This window comes from Branchiostoma belcheri, unplaced genomic scaffold, assembly GCF_001625305.1.
Source record: "Branchiostoma belcheri isolate BF01 breed outbred unplaced genomic scaffold, Haploidv18h27 scaffold16, whole genome shotgun sequence".
Taxonomy (NCBI): Eukaryota; Metazoa; Chordata; class Leptocardii; order Amphioxiformes; family Branchiostomatidae; genus Branchiostoma; species Branchiostoma belcheri.
This window is the reverse complement of record NW_017803046.1, coordinates 3,236,623-3,256,353: the sequence shown is the minus strand read 5'-3', so window position 1 is coordinate 3,256,353 and position 19,731 is coordinate 3,236,623. Positions and strand designations below refer to the sequence as shown.

At 40.2% G+C, this 19,731-nt stretch overlaps 3 protein-coding genes across 4 annotated transcripts; 2 read left to right on the top strand and 1 right to left on the bottom strand.

Annotated features, from left to right (window-relative positions):
* Positions 1-324: 324 nt before the first annotated feature.
* LOC109466092 (ubiquitin carboxyl-terminal hydrolase isozyme L5-like) lies at positions 325-5,752 on the top strand. Its single transcript, XM_019763708.1, has 11 exons — positions 325-473; positions 1,348-1,411; positions 1,546-1,651; positions 2,105-2,230; positions 2,462-2,523; positions 2,769-2,899; positions 3,100-3,163; positions 3,427-3,538; positions 3,758-3,859; positions 4,220-4,318; positions 4,539-5,752. The coding sequence occupies exons 1-11, from the start codon at positions 401-403 to the stop codon at positions 4,605-4,607; spliced, it is 1,008 nt and encodes a 335-aa protein (XP_019619267.1). The 5' UTR covers positions 325-400; the 3' UTR covers positions 4,608-5,752.
* Positions 5,753-6,272: 520 nt separating this feature from the next.
* LOC109466090 (kynurenine--oxoglutarate transaminase 3-like) lies at positions 6,273-14,657 on the bottom strand. Of its 2 annotated transcripts, XM_019763707.1 has the most exons (16): positions 14,372-14,656; positions 13,302-13,334; positions 12,493-12,593; positions 12,003-12,082; positions 11,824-11,875; positions 11,456-11,554; positions 11,066-11,215; positions 10,065-10,151; positions 9,534-9,659; positions 9,157-9,277; positions 8,555-8,721; positions 8,000-8,109; positions 7,672-7,748; positions 7,261-7,334; positions 7,030-7,116; positions 6,273-6,821 (listed from the first exon to the last, which is right to left on the bottom strand). In XM_019763707.1, exons 3-16 carry the CDS (start codon positions 12,589-12,591, stop codon positions 6,756-6,758), a joined length of 1,395 nt encoding a protein of 464 aa, XP_019619266.1. In that variant the 5' UTR covers positions 12,592-12,593; positions 13,302-13,334; positions 14,372-14,656; the 3' UTR covers positions 6,273-6,755. The 2 variants fall into 2 exon arrangements, with proteins under 2 accessions (XP_019619266.1, XP_019619265.1); XM_019763706.1 differs by lacking the exon at positions 13,302-13,334 and having other exon boundaries at positions 6,695-6,821; positions 14,372-14,657.
* Positions 14,658-15,274: 617 nt separating this feature from the next.
* LOC109466094 (histone H1-beta, late embryonic-like) lies at positions 15,275-18,325 on the top strand. The gene is made up of 3 exons (XM_019763710.1): positions 15,275-15,563; positions 16,832-16,888; positions 17,596-18,325. Exons 1-3 carry the CDS (start codon positions 15,497-15,499, stop codon positions 17,697-17,699), a joined length of 228 nt encoding a protein of 75 aa, XP_019619269.1. The 5' UTR covers positions 15,275-15,496; the 3' UTR covers positions 17,700-18,325.
* Positions 18,326-19,731: the final 1,406 nt, after the last annotated feature.

The following is a 19,731-nucleotide window of genomic DNA, read 5'->3' as shown; positions in this document are numbered from 1 at the left end:
CTATAAATGATTTCTTTCTCACAAGCTGGAAAATTTAGACCATGCATGTGAAAAATATGATCAATCGTATGGCTGACATGGGCAACAGAATCACAAATTTGACGGAAAGAGGATGGGGTGGTGTACTGCAGTACTCATATGAAATGCCAGGTAGCGCGCCTGTACTGTCCATGAATCAAGTAAGGAATTCAAGGAGAATTCTGAGGGAAAGAAGTGGATAAACCGTATCATATCGACACCAAAAATGCTGGGAAAATAACCTAGCTTCGTTTTACCTCCCATACGTCCTGCAGTTGTGAGAAAACATAGCAATAAGGCTGGCTGCTGACTTGCACTGTGAATATAAACCGTTAGGGGGCGCAACTGCACTGCCCATGAGTGACACAGCGCGGGATTCAACATGTCGGACGGAGGCGAGTGGTGCCTGATCGAGAGTGACCCTGGCGTGTTTACCGAGCTCATTAAGGGGTTTGGTGGGTATCAAAATATGCCAAACGTTACTCCAAACTTTAGTGTACTATACTGGGTACAAATTTTGCACATGGCCGGTCATGGTCGGTGAAAATTGAGAGAAGTATGTGTATGAAGTTGGGAGGGGGGCGGACATGGGTTGGTGAGAACGCATACCTTGAAACACGTGTGTTTTTCTGTCAACAACAATCGAACTAGTCCTGACTTTTCCCGTGAAAGAAATCTTACAGGTTCACAGAATGCTTTGATTTATGTCAGGTTACGAAAAATATTCCATCCAAAAATAGACCATCATCATAATTTCATACACATTTCCGAAACTTGGAAGTTGGATAATTTTTCACAAATCTAGGTATTCCAAAAATTATCTATAATACTGATTGAATGTTATTTATTCAAAGTGTAAAAGAGGTATAAGTAGAGCACTAGTATTGTGATGATCAACTTTATTGAACCGACGTATAGATGTTTGAAAATATGGATGGAAACGTTCTAACACTCTGAAGAAAGAAAAGGGATATGAAACAGGAATTTGAATAGTTAACATAATATGATAATGTAAGAGAGACTTCTGTCCCTCTGTCAGTGAGGGGACAGAAGGCATTATCCAACAATTTGGTCTAGCGCAACAGGTCACTTATACTCGATAAATATTTAGGTACAAAGGCATGACACCTGATGAGTCTCCCAAAATAAAATACATATGACTAAATGCTTCCTAGTCCCCTCCAAAGGGTGTCCACCTTGTACAAAAAGCAGGACCACTAACCAGTTTTTAAACATGCCAAGTTCAGATGTGATCGTCTACATGTCAACAGTTAGGAGAATAGAAGTAACTTGAAGATACTTAAAGAATGCCTTTTTGTTATTTTCCAGGTGTGAAGGGACTTCAGGTGGAGGAGATTTGGAGTTTGGATCCTGAGAACTTCGACAAACTCAAGTAAGTCACTTACAGTAGAACACCTTAATGAACAAATGATGTATATCATTTTTCAAAGTTTAAAGTATAATTTTTGATTTTATAATGCTGTATACATTTGTAGTTACTGATGTTTTTTTCCATGTCCCCTCCAGGCCAGTCCATGGGTTGATTTTCCTGTTTAAGTGGCAGCAGGAGGAGGAACCAAGTGGTTCAGTTGTCCAGGACTCCAGACTCGACCACATCTTCTTCGCCAAACAGGTAAGTCTGCAGTACCACCTTTAGGAGACAGGTGGTGCTGATGCAGTTCTTTGAGAACACGGTTTGAGTAAATGCTATGTGTTAGTTTTAAGAAAGTTGTAGCTTTTTCTTCTACAGGAATATCAGGTCCTATAGCTTGAAATGCCAGTCCAATCCTGTAATACAATCTACTGAAGTTAGGGGGAGCTTCTGAATTGATAAGCAGGCCTTTGTACAGTGCAATGTCTTTTGTCACAGACAGTCACTGCATTTGAGACTTCGAAAGGAAACGAACAATACATAGAAAATGCATTCAAATGATTTGAACCTTAGTTTTTATTTGGACCAGCAAGAAGGATATGAATTCATAATCCTAAGTGACAAGAACCTAACTATACTGTTAACAAAGTCATCATTACACTGGTTCAAATAAATTTCCACTATAAAAAATTTTTCTCTAACTTCCCCACCCAGGTGATCAACAATGCCTGTGCGACACAAGCCATCCTGAGTGTTCTGTTGAACTGCAGACATCCTGACATTGAGCTGGGAGAGACACTCGCAAACTTTAAGGAGTTTGTTCAACACTTTGATGCAACTGTAAGTGGTAACTAGGTGCTGTACCAAATGGCTGTATGGTGGCAAAACTCAAGTTGTTGAGTGTATGTTACTTTCTTTCTGAGATTGTATATCAACAATAGAACTTATCACCTTAGTTACCAAATATTCATTCATGTCATAAGATCTTTTTTTTCTCTCAAGTCATTCTCAAGTTGTTTTGTCATCTTGAAGCTTACGTTTGTCACTTCATTATTGTGTCATTCTTTTCAGATGAAGGGTCTGAGTCTGAGTAACTCTGATGTCATCAGGAATGTACACAACAGCTTTGCAAGGTGATAAATTTGATTTTTCTCAGAATTTCACTCTGAAGACAGCAAATAAGTTTAAAAAAAATTAATATTGTGCAAGAGAAAAAAGATTGGTAAGCCACTTTGGAAAAATGTCACTTTTTAGAATATTCATGTCAACATGAAATTTTTTTAATGAAGATCTCTTTTTATTTAAAAGTTTCTAAGGTACAATGGCACGTGCAGAATCCAGTGTTTTTGTAAACCCCAGTGTACCCTCCTCCCTACAGACAGCAGATGTTTGAGTTTGATGTGAAGTCTGCAGGTAAAGACGATGATGTGTATCACTTTGTCGGCTACATCCCTATCGACGGGCGGCTCTACGAACTAGACGGCCTCAAGGACGGGCCAATAGATTTAGGTAAAACCTTTTATTTTAACTACCCTTGGGCATTTTCTATCCTTGCTTATAGCACATGGTTATACTATCTATAGTTATATACCGGTAAACTGTATTTATAGAGATACATCATGACTTAATACATGTATAATAGCATGTTTGAGAAAATACCATTTTTCATCCAACCTTTCTTCAACAACATATTTTGTTTACCGCTTCAGGTGCATGTGATGCCCATGACTGGCTGAACACTGCCAGGCCTGTCATTGAGAAAAGGATCCAAAAGTGAGTAACCGACCTAACTGGAAACAAGACTATTTTGATCTCTTACCGACCCAAGCATGAAGAATCCTGTCTAAAGTGGACTAGGGGACACCCAAGTTGAAGAAGTGTTTTCTTCTATTCCCTTCTGTGATCACTGTAAACACACATGTTGTACATGACATCAAATTGGCAATTGAATATTTTTGACAACACCTCAGGGGTGGAGCCAATTTTGTCTTCTCTCGCAGTTGCTAGAAGTTTTATTTCCCATGATTCCCCCTCAGATACCAGCACGGAGAGATCCACTTTAACCTGATGGCGGTGGTGTCAGACAGGAAGATGACGTACGAGAGACAACTGGCCGACCTCCAGGCACAACTGGCCGCCATACAGGACGTAAGAACCACCTGGATATGTGACGATAGCAATTCTGGGTTTACCAGAATGATGTTATCTTTATATTTGGTCTGGCCCTTGCGTCTTGTCTCGTGACCTCAATTAAAAGCGACCTCAATGAAAAATGTAATTATATGTACCAAACTGTGAAGTACAATTTACAGTTAGTCTTTTAATGTTGAATGTGTTTCTGATTAGATGTTGTTATTCTCCCACCAGGGCAGTGCCATGGAGACTGACCAGTCCGACACCATCCAAACAGAGATCGGCAAGCTGCACATGCTCATTGGAGAGGAGGAGCAGAAGATGAGAAGATACAAAGTAGGAGAAGAGGCACTATTGCAGAGTCTTATTCATGCTGTAAAGCTAAGACCTATGATTGTCATTGATTAGATCATCATAGTAACCAGTAAAATAACAAGTAAGGCCTTCCTTCTACCATAGACCCAATTGCAAAGCCCTGTCCACCTACATCATGTAAAATGTGAAATAAAATCATACGAATGCAAATATTTGATTGACATGTAGCCACTCATTGGTTGAGCCACTAACTGTCATTTTCTTAAACTTCTAATTGTGATGGACAGTCAGGATTGGTCTATTACAAGGTATTCTGACGCAGTAGGCAGCAAACAATGATACCCAGTTTGTAAACCTGTATTGTATTATGTTTTCTTACAGACAGAAAACCTGCGAAGGAAGCACAACTACCTCCCGATGATCATGGAGCTGCTGAAGATCCTGGCACAGGAGGGGAAACTGGTGTCTCTGGTGGAGAAGGTACGGCCAGTCGTTGTGTTTCCACCAAGGCTCACGGAATTTGATTCACGAATAGTTGCATCAGGTTGGCAAGTCACTGAATAAAGAGACTCCTTTTACACAACCAAGAGCGACGTTCCAGTGGCAAAGTTTTTGTGGACCGTGGTCTACTTATTAGTAACCTTACAAAATGATACTTAATTATGAGTACTTAATTTATTTGTTATGCTTTTTTTTTCAGGCAAAAGACAAGACGGCAGAGCTCCAGTCTAAGAAGGATGCAAAGAAAACTCAAGAGGAAAAATCCTAATCCACTGTTTCTACATTTCTGTATATTCTAACTGGGGCTATAACGTTAAGCTGTAATATCATCTGTGCAGAAGTTTGGACAAGTCATATAAAAACCTGGCCTGCACATGCAACTTAGCTTTTGTTTTACTCAAGTTTATATTATTATTATCACCTTTGGGATTGTACCAAAGGATTTGAGAGATTTAAGAAAACTTTGTAAGCAGTGTGCTTTTGGAAGTGATGAACTATAGAGCAGAATGAGCCATATAAAATCAACTCCATGTTCAAAGTTACCTTGCAATAATGTATGAACTCTTCCACTCAGTGAGCTCTCAAAGTAAAAGCCTCTGTTAAAGATGCCACCCTGGCCAGTTTGTATTGCTTTTTCTTGAACTATATAATCTCCCAGAATGATGATATTCAAAGAAAATGTTGTATACATGTAGGTGTTGCAAAGGTAGTTACTAGCTCAATGCATTTTTCTGTTAGCCTGGTTACCAAACCTATTATAGCTCCCAAGTCCTACAGTCTCTCCGCTATTTGCGGGAGCTATAATAGGTTTGGTAACCAGGCTATTTTTCTGTGTGTACGTCTGATATATTCATAACTGTTTTTTTTGGCAAGGTAATGTTGCTACATTGACAAGTACACAATATTTTATATTGTACCTTTCTGGTACCATTCTGCATACATGGGTTCCATGAATACCTTCTATGGTAGTTAGAGTTGCTGTATGCTTTACTCCTTGCAATTTATGCAGTAGGCCTTGCTGTATAAGAATGGCAACAGTAATTGAGATACACACACTGTGTCACACTACGCTTTAAGTTTGCTGGCGTGTACATGGTTCTACTTTTTACTGAAAGACTGAAATTTTGGCACATATCAGAATATGATTAACTTGAAGGTGAAATGGTTCAGGCTTGTTTAGCCTGTGTGGGATATATGGAATTCATTGTACTTCTGCCTTGAATTGAAAAAAGCTTAGCTCTTTTATTGTAGGAATCTTTGAAAAGTTGGTTTCATTTGGGGGGGGGGGGGATTTACTTAACAATGAGAGCAAAAGATTGTCATGTTCATTTCTAGTATTACTTACATCTGATTTTCTTCCTACCATCTTGCAAATAAGATAATGCCTGAAATAAAGATTATAATAACACATTTACGTATGGCCTTTTTGGCAAACCAGACTTACTTGTGAGATGTGATATTTAATAGCAGGACTAGTAGCAAACTAAAGAGTGCTAAGAGTTTGTTTACAACCAAATAAATACTTACCAAAAATAATTGAACAATTTTGCTGTTTTTCATGATGTTTTGGACTAGCTGTAAAAATTGAATATGTTAAAAATTGTAACATCACTATGTAACAAGTTCATGTGAATATTTCAGACAGTGACAACTTTTGTGAAAAAAACTACGTAACAATAGTTTGAAGAATATTCCATAAATCTTTATTGGAAACTATACCATTTAAGATTGATAGCTAAAGATCCTTTCCAGCATTCAACAACACCTTTCAACCAGCCACAATCGCACCTGATATATAAACAATCCTATGCATAAGAAATACACACAACCATTGTAAGTATAAGCACTAGCTCTTGAATAATACTGTACCAGGACAAATCTGGTTTACAATTTCACTGTATGCAGAGTACAACACTTTGGCACTTAATGTCTGCTATGATTGGATCATGATTGTTTGTCTTGGATCAGCCACTTGTACCACAACCAGCATTGGTGGTAAACATCAACAGCACATATCAAACTAAAGTAAACAACAGGTTCTAACTACACATCTGTCATTATTAGGATTACTTAAAATTGAGTCTCAAATACATGAAGTATTCATTACAACAAGGTGTAGATTCCTTTTCGGTCGATCATTGGTCAAATGGCCGATGCATTATTCTTTAAGTCATCTCTAAAAACTTTTATCCATTCACAATTCCTCAAGATTTAAATACCGCCGATTTAAATACTTGAATTAACAACAAATAAGCTAGTCCACTCATAGTTGTAACACAGCATTCTAATGAAACAGTACCCTGGTATATAGCATGTTTTCTAGTTTGTTAAAAGTTTGAAGACAAGAGTACAGATGTGCAGGAGACAGCCCTGAGTTACCAGGTGATCACATGATGGTCACATGATCATCACATGATCACCCTTCGATGGAGGCCTTCCAGTCCTTGATAATCTTCTCAGCCTGTGCAAGAGTGCTGTCCTCCTGAAAGTGCAACAAATAGTAAGCATTAATACTTATTCCCCACATACTTAATGTACATCATGAATTCTTCTAACATAATCCCACATGACCTATTAAAACATTATGCAAAATTTTGCTAAAACAAAAGAATTGCCTGTTTTCATACATTTCCCTACAGTATGAGAAAAGACAAAACATTGCCCATCTGAAATAGTGTGAAGTATGTTACCTTGATGAAACAGAAGCGGATGAATTTCTCAGCCAGTGGCTTGTGGTCAGCAGAGTAGAAGGCACTGTTGGGGATAGTGGCCAGGCCCTGGGTGGAAAAATGACAACAACTTTTTTGAACCCAAAACTATTGTCTTTTCATTTAGCTTGAACTTTTTGGTTTAACTTTGAGAGAGCATCACTCTAGCACAGGCTGACGAGGGTGATCATGATCTGATCCCAGACTACTCACTTTGTTTTTAGTCATCCACTTCACAAACTTGTAGTCATAAGGCTGGTCTGGGTCCTCACTGGACAGGTCCACCTCTGAAAAAAAAAATTTGGAGCTATGTGTGAGCAAAAATGAAATGTATTCCTGGGTATGATGAATTAGTGCTGGTCTGCGAATCTTATTTCGTACCTAATATCATTTATTTTTTTTAAAACACAGGAACAGGTGTGATGCATAAGTTTTTCAGTGTTTTTAGTTTTGTTTCTTCAATCTGGTATTGACCTGCTTTATAGTGAAAATTAGTGATGCTTTACAGCCTTCCGTAATCACCACATCATGGGTCAAACATGGATTTGAGACTGGGATACCATGCTACAAAAGAGTACCATCTAAAACTTGTGACAATCAAACTGACAAATGAGTGCAACTTACTCATGTTGGAGATCTCTGCCAGCATGAAGTAGCCTCCTTCAGGAATCACCGGCTTGAAGCCAACTTCTGTCAAGATCCTGTTCAATAGGAAGGAATAACTTTCTTATTTATCTGATTTAAAAATTATGACTAAACCTTAGTACATGTAGTTACTTAGGTGAAACCTTGGAAAAATTCTGATGAGACACAATGGATGCTCTGCTATTTTTCAGAAGTATATAAACATATACACATGTACACCTTAATTCTCCAACCTGTGAATACTGTAGTAACTGTTACTCGTCTAATATGCACATCTCTGTGTACATGTAACTTGTGATTTTCCTACCTGGCCATGTTGTCCCGTTTTGGTTTGAGTTCCTCAGCCAGAGCCTTGAAGTAGCACTCTTCTGAATTCATCCGGCTGAACTCCAACTCAAAACCTCTGGCCACAGCCTCCTACAAGAAAACAGAAAAATACAAACAGCTTAAACAATTGTGTTTTGTCTTCAGTCCTAAATCATATGTTAACTTATACATGTATATCAAAAGATTCCCATACAGATTTTTAAAATTTTGAGTATGAATGACAAAGAATAAAAGAAATATATGGTCCCTAGTCTTGTGTTAACCTGTATACATGTAGGTACAGTATAGGTGTAGTGCATGTATAGGTGTCGGACAGGTGTAGATACAGTACCTGTATAGGTGTAGGACAGGTGTAGATACAGTACCTGTATAGGTGTAGGACAGGTGTAGGTACGGTACCTGTATAGGTGTAGGACAGGTGTAGATACAGTACCTGTATAGGTGTAGGACAGGTGTAGATACACTACCTGTATAGGTGTAGGACAGGTGTAGATATAGTACCTGTATAGGTGTAGGACAGGTGTAGATACACTACCTGTATAGGTGTAGGACAGGTGTAGATACAGTTCTGGTGCACTGTCTGGAGGTGTTTCAGCAGGTAACTGGGACCGAGGGACCAGCCAAGCTTCCACCCCGTCACACTGAAGGTTTTCCCTGCACTGCCGATGGTGATGGTTCTCTCCCACATGCCTGGTAGGGTAGCTGTGCAAAATATTTAACAAAAATATTGTTGGAGTAAAATTGTAATAGAGGCACATAAATATCATAGATAAAAACGGTATGAAACAATGAGTTGCAAGTGGTTTGCATTAAAGTTAAAATCCTTCCGACACCTTTTGGTGTATAGGACAGTGCCCATCTCCACTTAATTTCTGCAGCCCTTTGGCCCCACAGTTGTGCATGAGAGCAGTGGGCTAGTCCGATGGTACTGCCACACGAGAAATTATTGCATAAAATCTCAAAAGGTATCATAAAACTTGTGAATGACACACTACTAGTGGTGTATGTTTAATTGCGGCCATACTCTTTCTCACAAAAGTCACAAGAGTTCTAAGCAGAAGAAGCAGTATGAACCAATTTTAGTCTTTTGGTATGACCTGGCTGTGGTTTGAATCTAGATCTGTAACTGTCACTCACCCATCCTGACATGTTCAGTGTTGTTGTAGGTCATGTGTTCATACACCTCATCACTGATGCACACCACGTCATGTTTTATACACAAGTCAGCAATCATCTGTAGTTCCTCCCTCCTATAAACCTGTACAGGCATAAAAATGACTTAATCACAGCCTCATTGTACACAAACTTCAAATAAACTGTCTGTACAATCTTCAAAATGTTTACAAACGTACATGGTAGAAAATACATGGAATTCACGTTTTCACGTTTACTATCATGAAAGTTCAACTTGGTAGTTACATATTTAAAGTTAAACTTTTGATCCAACACTAAAAAGTTGTCAGTTGTCAGTTTGTTGTGAAATCTTTTTTGTTCTAAACTTTTTAATGAGTTACCTTGCCCAGTGGGTTGTTTGGAGTGTTGACCACGATGGCTTTAGTCTTGCTGGTGAACTTGGAGGCTAACTCTGCAGGGTCCAGGTAGAAATCAGCACTGGACAGGACGTTGGACCCACTGTCTTTCTGTAACACAAGGTCAATTATTGGAGCATTAAATTGTGAACCACAAGCTGACTTTTTACATGTTTGTACTTCAAATATTAAGAATATTTTAAAGTTAGATTTGGAAATCTTAAAATCCATCTAATTTTCATTTGAATTTAGATCAGAAAAGAAAATTCAACAGTAGCATATTAGCATTCATCATGAATGCTGATATCTATCAAATCTAATGTTATGTTTTAGTTACTTTTACCCATTTTGATTGTGACAGCAAATACAGCTGTACAGCAAAATTTCAAACGTAACATAGTTCAAACGTTCTTGGCAAAAAAATCATCAAGACACATACAAGGCCAAGCTATCATTATCAAACTGTGTTGAACTTAGTTTTTTTTTTTTTTACAAAGATGAGTAATTCCCCCTTACCAGTCTGAGTGGAATGAAGACAGGGGTTCCTCCTGCCATTTTCACCATGGGTTCATAGCAGTCAAAGTACGGCTCTATGATAATCACCTGCAACATGCAAACAGCATACGGTCAGTTTATCAGACTTCAAAACAAAGATAGGAAATATTAATAAAAGCCAGGGCTCAAAATTAACATTGTCCCAGTGTCAAATGACACTAAATTTTCAGCTCGGGACAATTCAAATTACGTTTTGGGACAATTTCGGGGCAACGTGAAAATTCTGAGACCGTCCAAGACATTTAGGAACGTGATCCATCCATCCTGCTGCTGGCTGCCAGCAGCCCATTATTCTCAAATTTATGTTAAAAAAATCAAACATTTAAATTTGACCAATCATTGTAGGGGGCCTCAAAGATGGTGCCATGCCCATGATACATGTACTATCATGTTGTACAAATGCAGTTGTCGTTGTTTTCTTATTGTTGTCATAAACTTATTTCCTGAAAAGCAGGCTGGGACAGTCCATCCTCAGTTCGGGACAATTGAAATCTATGTTTGGGACAATTCTGGGACAATAGTAAAAACGGTTAATTTTGAGGCCTGATAAAAGCCAAAGTGCAAGGATAATGCTCAGTTACAACTTAAGATTTGGAAATGTGTAATAACTATAAGTTACTGAAAAGTATTAATTTTGTGTTGTTCAAAAGTCTTGCAAATATTGCTCTCCAACTCTCATACATGTACATAGATTTGTATCAAAATCTTCCTTTATATAATTACTAGTACCTAACTTCAGACACTTCATTCAAGTAGACTTGAATGATAAAAATAAACAATGAGTTTCACATCAACTTGCCCGGCACCAAATACTCACACTGTATGTTTGGAGACTACAGTGCATGAAGTTGCTTTGAAGTTTCTTTCTTGACTACCTTCATGCTACTGCAATAAACATTGACATACATATAACAGATGTATGACAGTATGATGGACATTACAGAGTACAACACAGTCCTTACCTCATCCCCATGCTCCACCAGTCCCATGATACTACAGAACAGGGACCCGTAGGCTCCCACTGTGATCAGCACCTCTTTAGCCGGGTCCAGCTCTCTCCCCAGGAACTTGTGATACACTTTAGATATGGCTGCAATCAGCCTGGGATGGCCCTACAGGATAAATACATGGAACAGATTATGCACACATAAACAAAGTAAAACATACAAGTGCTTGATGTAGCAACATAATAATCTTTGTTCATATCCAATGTCTACAACTTACACAAATGTATACTTAAGAAACATTAGATAGAAGAACAACTTCATTTTTTGGGGGGGGGGATTGCCGTTACAAATCGGGTGGCACCCAGGCTAACACATAACATTATGATAATCAGAATCATTACTCACAAAGCCCCTTGTGTACTGGTTTGTCAGAGGTCCTGAGTTCTGGGCAGCGTCTACCAGTCCTTTGGTAACATAGTCAGGAGGGAAAAAATCGGGAAAGCCCTGCAAGAAAAAAGAATGCATGTATCATTTTCATCCACAACTTTGTTTTCCACATCACAGTAGTTTACAAATAAAAACAAACATCACAATGATGCAAACATTGAACAAATGAAAGACATTTACAGAGATCTCCAAAATAAGTTTTTTGCCTCTTTTATTTTTTTCACCCACATTTTTCTTGTCTAACTACATGTAAGTTAAGAGCAAGTGTCTGTTACCAGACAGGTAATATCCTTTCCGATAATGAACAGAACATTGTATTTTCTCACCTGCCCCAGGTTTACAGCTTTGGTGTCCAACACTAGCTGTACAAACTCCACCCTGCAAAGAAACAACAAACATAAATGTACACTCCATTGTTACACCATGTACTAAAGTAAGAAAAGCAGCTAGATACTGGCAGCTTGCAATTTACTCAACTGCTATGTAACAAATCGTGTCAACTTACCAGACATTCTTGTCGATGCCATCCAACCTTTTGGGAGGGTTGGCAAACTTTTGGGAAGACATCCTTCTTTGCAAGTCAATCTGTAGATAAAGAACAATAAACCACATCAAGTCCAACTTAAGACTGCTAGAAGGATTCAAATACCTAGAAAATAATTGCTCTATCTTTGCTAATTGCTAACATACTGATTTTGCTCAGTTTCCTCTTCTCAGAACACAAAAGGTCAATGACCGGAACCAGACGTCTATCATCATGGTAACTGGTGTTGGGTTACATCATGTTGCAATTTTTTCACAGGAGGGATTTAGACTCCTTTTACCATATGTATGAATGTGTTTGAGTAAGAATTAACAAAGTAGTTGCAAATTTAAATATTATGCTCTTGCTTTGCAAATGTTATCTTTCTAGTTTACTTTGTCTTAACTAAATTTTAGGAAGCCTACATGTTCTAATGTCAAAAAAGAACTTGGTGAAGACATTAAACACGTACCTGAGATGATAGCGTCCTAGTTTCGAGCAGTGAAACACAACCACAGGCAGGTTTTGTCAGTTTTCCCACAAATCTCAGGGCACTGACCAATGGGAGCATACCTGTCAAGGGTCAAAGGTTAAGAATCAGGAGGGCGGCACCTCTGTGAAGATGAGGCATTCCTGATAACACAGGAAAGAGAAGAGAGACAAACATGTATGTGAAAGAGGAGGATTCATTACTAGTAAGATTCTGCAAAATTCATTTACATGTACATCTACTTCTATTTTCATATTTCTTCTCACTCTATGCTCATTGATTACAAAATCATTCCGTTACATTCTCTCATTACTTTTGTTGCGGATGTTGAGCAAGATTTTTTTTGCAATGTGCCGATTGTACGCTTTTGAAGGGATACCAACATATTTCAAAGAATTTGTATGATTATTAACTCTACACTAATAGTAATACTTATGAGGTTAAAAATGAACAATAGTCCATACGAAAAAAATGAAGAGCTTCACCCTGACAAACCATGCATCCAAAAAAAAGGTACACATGTATTAGCATCTGCCACAAGCAAGCAAAAAAGAAGATCAGAAAACCCGAGTTTCAAACCATGTTAGTCCAAGGAGAAATCCACAACATCAAGTAGATCAACCAGTAAGTATGCTATCATTAGTCATCAGCTACATCAAGTCAAAATCAAAATGTGGGGACTACAATCAACAGCAGAAAATGGGTGCAAAGCTGCAACAACAGTGCCATCCCCACCATTCTAAATACTAGTACTCCAGACATGCAAACACCCATCCGGTATTCGGACATACCTATAGACGACAGACACACCACCAAGCTGGAAGCTAGAGAAACAACATCAAAGGCAGGACATCATAGTGATACGGACATTACTTCTTGTCGGACAAACTATGCAACAGCTGTGACAATGAGGACAAGGCATTGATGCTTTATTATCTAAGGGCTGTTCCATTTCAAAAGTTGAAGCGAGTAGGTTCCAAATTTTTCAATATGAAAATGGGGACAGAAATTTTACAAGAGGAAAGGAGTGTTTGAATTGAAATGACAGAGGGGGCTCACAGGTGAAAGAAGCAAAGTTTCTGATCACCCCTCCTCAACTCATGAAATGGAATAGCCCTGAGTAGCTTTTGTTTTTTTAGTCAGCTGAGCACTTGCATTTGGTATTGCAACTTGATAAGCCATTGCAGAATAGGTGAAATAGACCTTATTCTAGATATGGTTGCTATTTTGATTTTATTCCCATAAGAGAGCATTTTAGCAACTTTTTCTTCAGTCTTTCTCAATACATGCTGAGTTTGTTTAGTTTAGACACAGCTCTGAAAGCACGCCAGTTAATAAGTGACATTCACTTCCTGCATATGCATATGTAATCCATACTGCTTTGAGGCAGAAGCTTGGCAGTTTTAGTTTTTTCATAACAGTTTGATCCACTACACTGAAAATCAGCAAAAACCAGAACGGCAGGCCATTTACTGTAATAAATTTTACTTAAAAGCCACGCCCCCTTCCTTGGAAAATAATTTAGGTCAAAAGTCACCAGATGTTCACTCATGTTGTTGTTGTTTTTTCATCTCTTCCTTTTCATAGATTTGATTGAGGTACCAGAACTAGGAGGCATGAACGACTTGCTACGACAATGATAAATACATAAATGAATATCGAAGTCGGAGTAGCTCAGTTTCTTACAAAAAGCTGCTAGCCGGCCGGCAAACATTTTTTGTCGCCCCCCTCCCAAAAAATTCCACTTACTGTTTCTTGATTCTCAAGTCTTTAGAACGACATTTAGCCACTTGAAGCGAAACCACAAGGTGCACTGGAAGTTTATGATGAATGCCATTGCAGCTGATACATATATACTTACGATTCAAGGCAAAATTTTAGGAGAAAATCAGGATGATGCAGTTGTTGCACGTCAGTCCGCGAGGGTCGTATGTGGGTCAAGGGGTAAAGGTCGTGAGTCTTGTGGTGCATGCTGGGATGCTGATGCAGCGATGCATGCTGGGATCGCGACAAGTGCGTCACCCCAGGGGACGCGAAACTTGATCCATCAGCAAAATAGCGTGCAAACAAAGCGCACAATGCCCGGGGTTCGCTTACAAACACAAGAAAACCCTCCGCGGGACGTTTGAAAGCAGAGAGAGTGGAGAATCGCCCACTCTTTGTCTATATATTCAAAAATAAACAAAGGTTCGTGAGAGTGGCTTGTCCCGATGGCCTGGCCAGGTCAGTACCTGGGAGGTACAATGCGATTCGCACTTTCTTTTTACAACGTGTAAGAGCACAAGCGGCCACAAACCGCGGACATTTGCTGAATGCATCATTGGTTTTTACAAAACACCTGTGCCAGGTATATCGTGGTCTTGGCCTGCTAGCAGGCGTCACGTGATCAAAACAAAGCACGTCCGTTAGTTAAACGGTGGCAGTTCCTTTGTCACGACGTAGTAACTGAACACCTCATAAGTTAGCGTCCTTGTGGTTCGTGCGTTTACGTTGCTAAGACGACCAGAAGCCTGGGCTTGTAATTAAAATGGAACCTTGGATTCCTATTGTGGGGGTGGACAGACTTTGTGTTTAATATTACTAGTAAAATTTTTAAAACCTTAAGCTGCACAGTTTCCACTGACACTATCAATAGCAATAAAAAGATTCATATGAATCATAGCTGAATGAGGATGAGGAAATTCTGTTGCCAATTTAATGCTCTAAAGGCACTTAGACAAAAATCTGTACAGCAGCGTTCCCCCTTCCTTTCCAAGATGGTACGCCCCAGTCTCAATGTCGCAGGTCACATAGCTGCGCGTCCCTACCTCTGGGTCTTTTGTGTTCGCGCATAGCTATTTCTGTTGGAATAGCGTCCCCCACCCCAGTTGCAGCTTGGAGCTTTACCGCACCGCACCGCAGCGAGTCTCTTCACCACCCAGCGCACCTCACGTCCAGCACGGGGAATTTCATTGCGTATCGCAGATCGCCGTCAACTGTACCAGCCATGCCTAAGAGAGCCCGTTCCGCTTCTGGGAGCCGCAAGCCAGCGGCAAAGAAGGCCAAGCCGGCAGGTTAGTATTTGCAGCGTTGCAGACAGCGGTTCTTAGCTGGGGGGTAAGCGGTCCTGGTTTGCGGTGGTCAGGTGAAGGTCTCCGACGGCTGCCTGGTACCTGGCGGCGTCCGAACCTTCCCAGCTGGCGGGCGTCCAGCAGCCTGTCCACCTGTCCTGTCTCCGCAGCTGCATACGTGCTAAGATTATAAATTCGGAGAGTGGGGTGTTTTTATGGACAGGTTCCTGTTTTTGCCCTTGTGTTGTGATTTCTCGTGAGCTCGAGGTAAATTACGCATCCCCGGCGCGGCGCTCTAGTAGCTAGATGGATGACGCTATTTTGCAGGTTAGGGGTGTTCGTGTCGCATCTCAGTTTGGCATTCATCCTCAAATTCATTGCGCAAACTCCTTGACGTACTTTCGTACTTTTTAGCTTTTAGTACAGCTTATGCAAAGGAAAGCGTTTGCAGCCTTGTCAAAGTCTAATCTCAAACCCCTGGCAACGAATCGTCTCTTTTTTTAACTTTCTAGAAAAACAAAAGATCTGATGGACAGAAAACTGTTCATTTCATCCTCCTAACTGGTCACCTACTCAGAGTACCACGTAGACAGGTCACAATGATTCTAAAAAGCAAGTTTAATTGTTCTGTTTGAAGTTTTTCGTAATTTTTGGTCAGAGATACGGGTTTCTCAAAAATCTTTTGTCTTTGGACGCGCGTCAGAGACAAACGCGTAGTTTCAAGATGAAACACCTCAGTCCTAGGACGATTGTGGATAGTCAGTTTTCGGTACGTTGTGTGAGGAAGAAGAATTTGTTTAAGATAAGCCAGGATAGCTCTCCCGTTTGTCACCTGACGATAGTTTATTTGGAAAGTCCTCCCTAAGCGTCCATGACCCATCTACCGTGCTACAAGGGCTTGCTTTGCGGCGGGGTCGAGTAACATCTCCATTATCTACGTTATCTCTTTTGACACGCATCAATCGGTTGACTTAGCCGCCCTCCAACCTTAAGCGCCCATACAGTCTGTTGGAAAAAAAGGATTACATGGCGGCCCTAAGCCTTAACTAAACACTGGAGCTCGGACGTAATGTCTGCAAACTTTTTGCCATTGCAAAAAATACTTTCAAGTAGGAGATCTAATTCATAAGGTTAGCATCAGGAGATGAATTTTAAACAAGGGAATTTCAATGTGCATGTCCTGTACCGCTTGAAAACTTTGATTTACTTTGTTTTCCTTTCTTGTTCGCTTTAAAATCTAATTTTGACTATTTTCTCCGTGTGTTCTACAGCCAAGAGGAAAGCGCCCGCCGCCGCAGCCGCCGCCGCCCCGCCTGCCAAGAAAGCAAGTGAGTACACCACGTCCTTACTGAGGGCAAGGGATGGGTTTTCAGATATGATAACTTCCTGGTTAACTGACCTATCGGTCGAAAGAAGCCAAAAAATGTCTCAAAGCTTGCTGTTTTGTGTGTGCAATCTTCACTATCTTACAAAATATGTATCTGGTAAACGTAATGAACAATCGAAAGGTTCTATGTCTGTTAGATAGTCAGGAGAGCCAGCGATGCGCTCGCAGATTCTAGTTGTACGCCGGCCTCATAGGCCCCGTTGTCAAGCAGGTTCAAACATCAACACCGGTGGAAAATTCCCAGGCTAACTTTGTTGTGGTATCATATATCTCGTGATGACGTGTATGCCAGCCAATCAGAAAGCGCTTAACTTGTAAACTGCCAATCACATGACTACTTTTATATACAAACGGTAGCCAACAGTTGACGCGTTTTCTTGTGTTTAGGATGTCGATGACTAACAACCACTTGTTTGCATTGGAGTTGTGCCAGAATTTGGAATTCTGGGTAAAATGGGCGGAGTTATTCAAATGAAAGCCTTGTGAATACATCTAGCTTTTGTTGAAGTTCTTGACCTTCCTGAGTTGCCATTCTGTCACAAGTCTCTCCCCCTTGAGGTATTAGGTTTCCAATGAGCAACCCATTGAATAAAGGCAGCGCGAGTATTTTGTTCACTGATTAAAGAATGCTTCCCTCATTATTTCAAGGGCCCGCCAAGGCAAAGAAGGCACCCCGCAAGAAGGCCGCCAAGCCCAGGGCCAAGCCTGCGAAGAAGTCCTTCAAGAAGAAGGCTGGTGGAAGGAAGAAGTGAAGAATGGATCCTTAAAGATTCGGACTCTGTCCAGCTTTGTGTCTGCGACAGATTTTGTTTGACTGTGTGATGACAACGACTCTCCACAAATACTAGTAGATGTATATTAGACAGTGTTTTGAAGATGTACTTTTCTCTATTCCTCTTAAATGTCTTCACGGCAACTGGTTGCCACGACCAAATATACAGAGATGTATTTCAAAGTTATCGGTATTTTTCTGTACTGTGGAATGTATACTGAGGCAACTCAGAAAAAAGGACCAATTTGCTCCGATGGAGTAAACGACTTGTTTGATATGTGGAAAGAGAGGAGGAGGATGTAGGGCAGGTAGAGGAAGTGAATCTGAGGTGTGTAAAACACGAAGAGTCAAATGTGTGAGAAGGTATGAAGGACAAGGAAAGGAACCATAGATGAACGCTCTTTGTCATCTAGTATCAATAGAAAGTCTAGATCTATTCCCTCTGTGTGCTATTATTGTGTTTATTTATTGTTTGGAAAATCTCTCTATCAGTGCCCTACCATTGTACTACCCGTGTCTTTCAAAAGGAAGATATTTCGTAGACTTCTCTGTAGACCATGTCAACTTTTGTAAAATAAAATCAAAACGTAGTTTTACTACACATAAGCTTCTGTGTTGGTTTGTATCTTGATGCTAAAACGACCACCCGGACCGTGCATGTTGTCCAGTTATGTAAAGTGTTCTGTATGTAGCCCCTCTTGCCCCCTATTGTGAACTGCACCATCAATCCAACATCAGCGTATTTACAAAGTATCTGTCCTACGGTAGGAACAAAAACATATCCAGCCTCCCTTCAAAAGACGTACATGCTTTGGTTGCTGCGCGCTTTTCAATTACCTCAGGCATTCTCTAATATGTCCAACGACCCTCTAACAAACATGCGCAAAATGTTACCTACGCGTCTGATTGGTCAATACTAAAACATTACCTTAAACGTGATTGGCTGTCATCGCTGCTCGGTTTACTTATTGGTCAGATGATATTGACAGTGGTGACCCAGTTGCTAGGACACGGCCATGGCGTTGTTTGAAAGTGTTGTCATGCAAACTGAACGCACCTGTTGTCTTTGAACGCGCGGTGCACGCTGGGTACGTCTCAGGTAGCGTCCTTTTTGTTGACACAAGTTACAAAGGATGGGAGATATCGTTACACACGCAATTCAACGACTCAAGGACGGGATCGTGTGGGAACGTACGGTGATTTCGTGAGAGGGCGGCTGGCCTAGCCTATACCAGGCACCGCGGATCGCTGGAAAAATAGTAGAAATTGGCCGAAATAAAGTTGTAGTATACCAGAGAAGATCCCGGGCCAAGATCCGTGGGTCGAGAATTGGATCTTCTATGGCCCGGGATCTTCTCTGGTATACTATCCCTGTATTGATTCGGCAATTTCTACTATTTTTCCAACGATCCGCGGTGCCTGGTAGAGGCTACGGTTGGCCATAGACAAACGCCCAATAGGCAACACATCAATACAACTAGTCATGGAAAATTTGAATAACACCTTCAAAAAGGGAATACCTTAATGGTTATGCTACTCTTGACAAAGTGGTTTGCGGGTCACGATCAGTGTACTTTGGTTTACAGGTGTACTTTGCTTTGCTTGGTTTGATGACGCTAGTTGGTATATGTTGAGACTTTGCAATAGAGTATGAGTCGAAGGCATGGGCATTAATGTTAACATTAGCCGACGGCTTAAACCCAATCTACACATAAGATATTTTCAACGAGTCTCCTTTGCTTGAAGTATAAGTAAACTTATTCACGCATCTTCCATTAGATGTGGAACACATCATGGTGAATTCAGACATATCCCGAAGGCTTTCCCAGTAACCAGTGTCCCGGTATATGGGTCAGACCTTGAAAATATTACTCTGTAATAACCTTATAACGACTGAGAATGCTTAATTCACTTTTTGGTAGATAAAGTACAGTTTATATCACAATTACTGTGACAGTAACGTATAGCTCCTTGCTTTAGCCGAAAGACACTGCTCAGAAAATTGTTGGTCG

What these genes read in the sequence shown, in the direction of transcription:
- LOC109466092 (XM_019763708.1), top strand. Translation starts at nt 401, where the DNA reads ATGTCGGACGGAGGCGAGTGGTGCCTGATCGAGAGTGACCCTGGCGTG. An exon ending in ACATCTTCTTCGCCAAACAG is followed by an intron (nt 1,652 to 2,104) that starts GTAAGTCTGCAG and finishes TTCCCCACCCAG; the next exon opens with GTGATCAACAATGCCTGTGC. An exon ending in GGACGGGCCAATAGATTTAG is followed by an intron (nt 2,900 to 3,099) that starts GTAAAACCTTTT and finishes TTACCGCTTCAG; the next exon opens with GTGCATGTGATGCCCATGAC.
- LOC109466090 (XM_019763706.1), bottom strand. Translation starts at nt 12,591, where the DNA reads ATGCTCCCATTGGTCAGTGCCCTGAGATTTGTGGGAAAACTGACAAAA. An exon ending in ACCAGTACACAAGGGGCTTT is followed by an intron (nt 11,216 to 11,455) that starts GTGAGTAATGAT and finishes TTTATCCTGTAG; the next exon opens with GGCCATCCCAGGCTGATTGC. An exon ending in CACTGAACATGTCAGGATGG is followed by an intron (nt 8,722 to 9,156) that starts GTGAGTGACAGT and finishes TATTTTGCACAG; the next exon opens with CTACCCTACCAGGCATGTGG.
- LOC109466094 (XM_019763710.1), top strand. Translation starts at nt 15,497, where the DNA reads ATGCCTAAGAGAGCCCGTTCCGCTTCTGGGAGCCGCAAGCCAGCGGCA. An exon ending in AAAGAAGGCCAAGCCGGCAG is followed by an intron (nt 15,564 to 16,831) that starts GTTAGTATTTGC and finishes TGTGTTCTACAG; the next exon opens with CCAAGAGGAAAGCGCCCGCC. An exon ending in CCCGCCTGCCAAGAAAGCAA is followed by an intron (nt 16,889 to 17,595) that starts GTGAGTACACCA and finishes CATTATTTCAAG; the next exon opens with GGCCCGCCAAGGCAAAGAAG.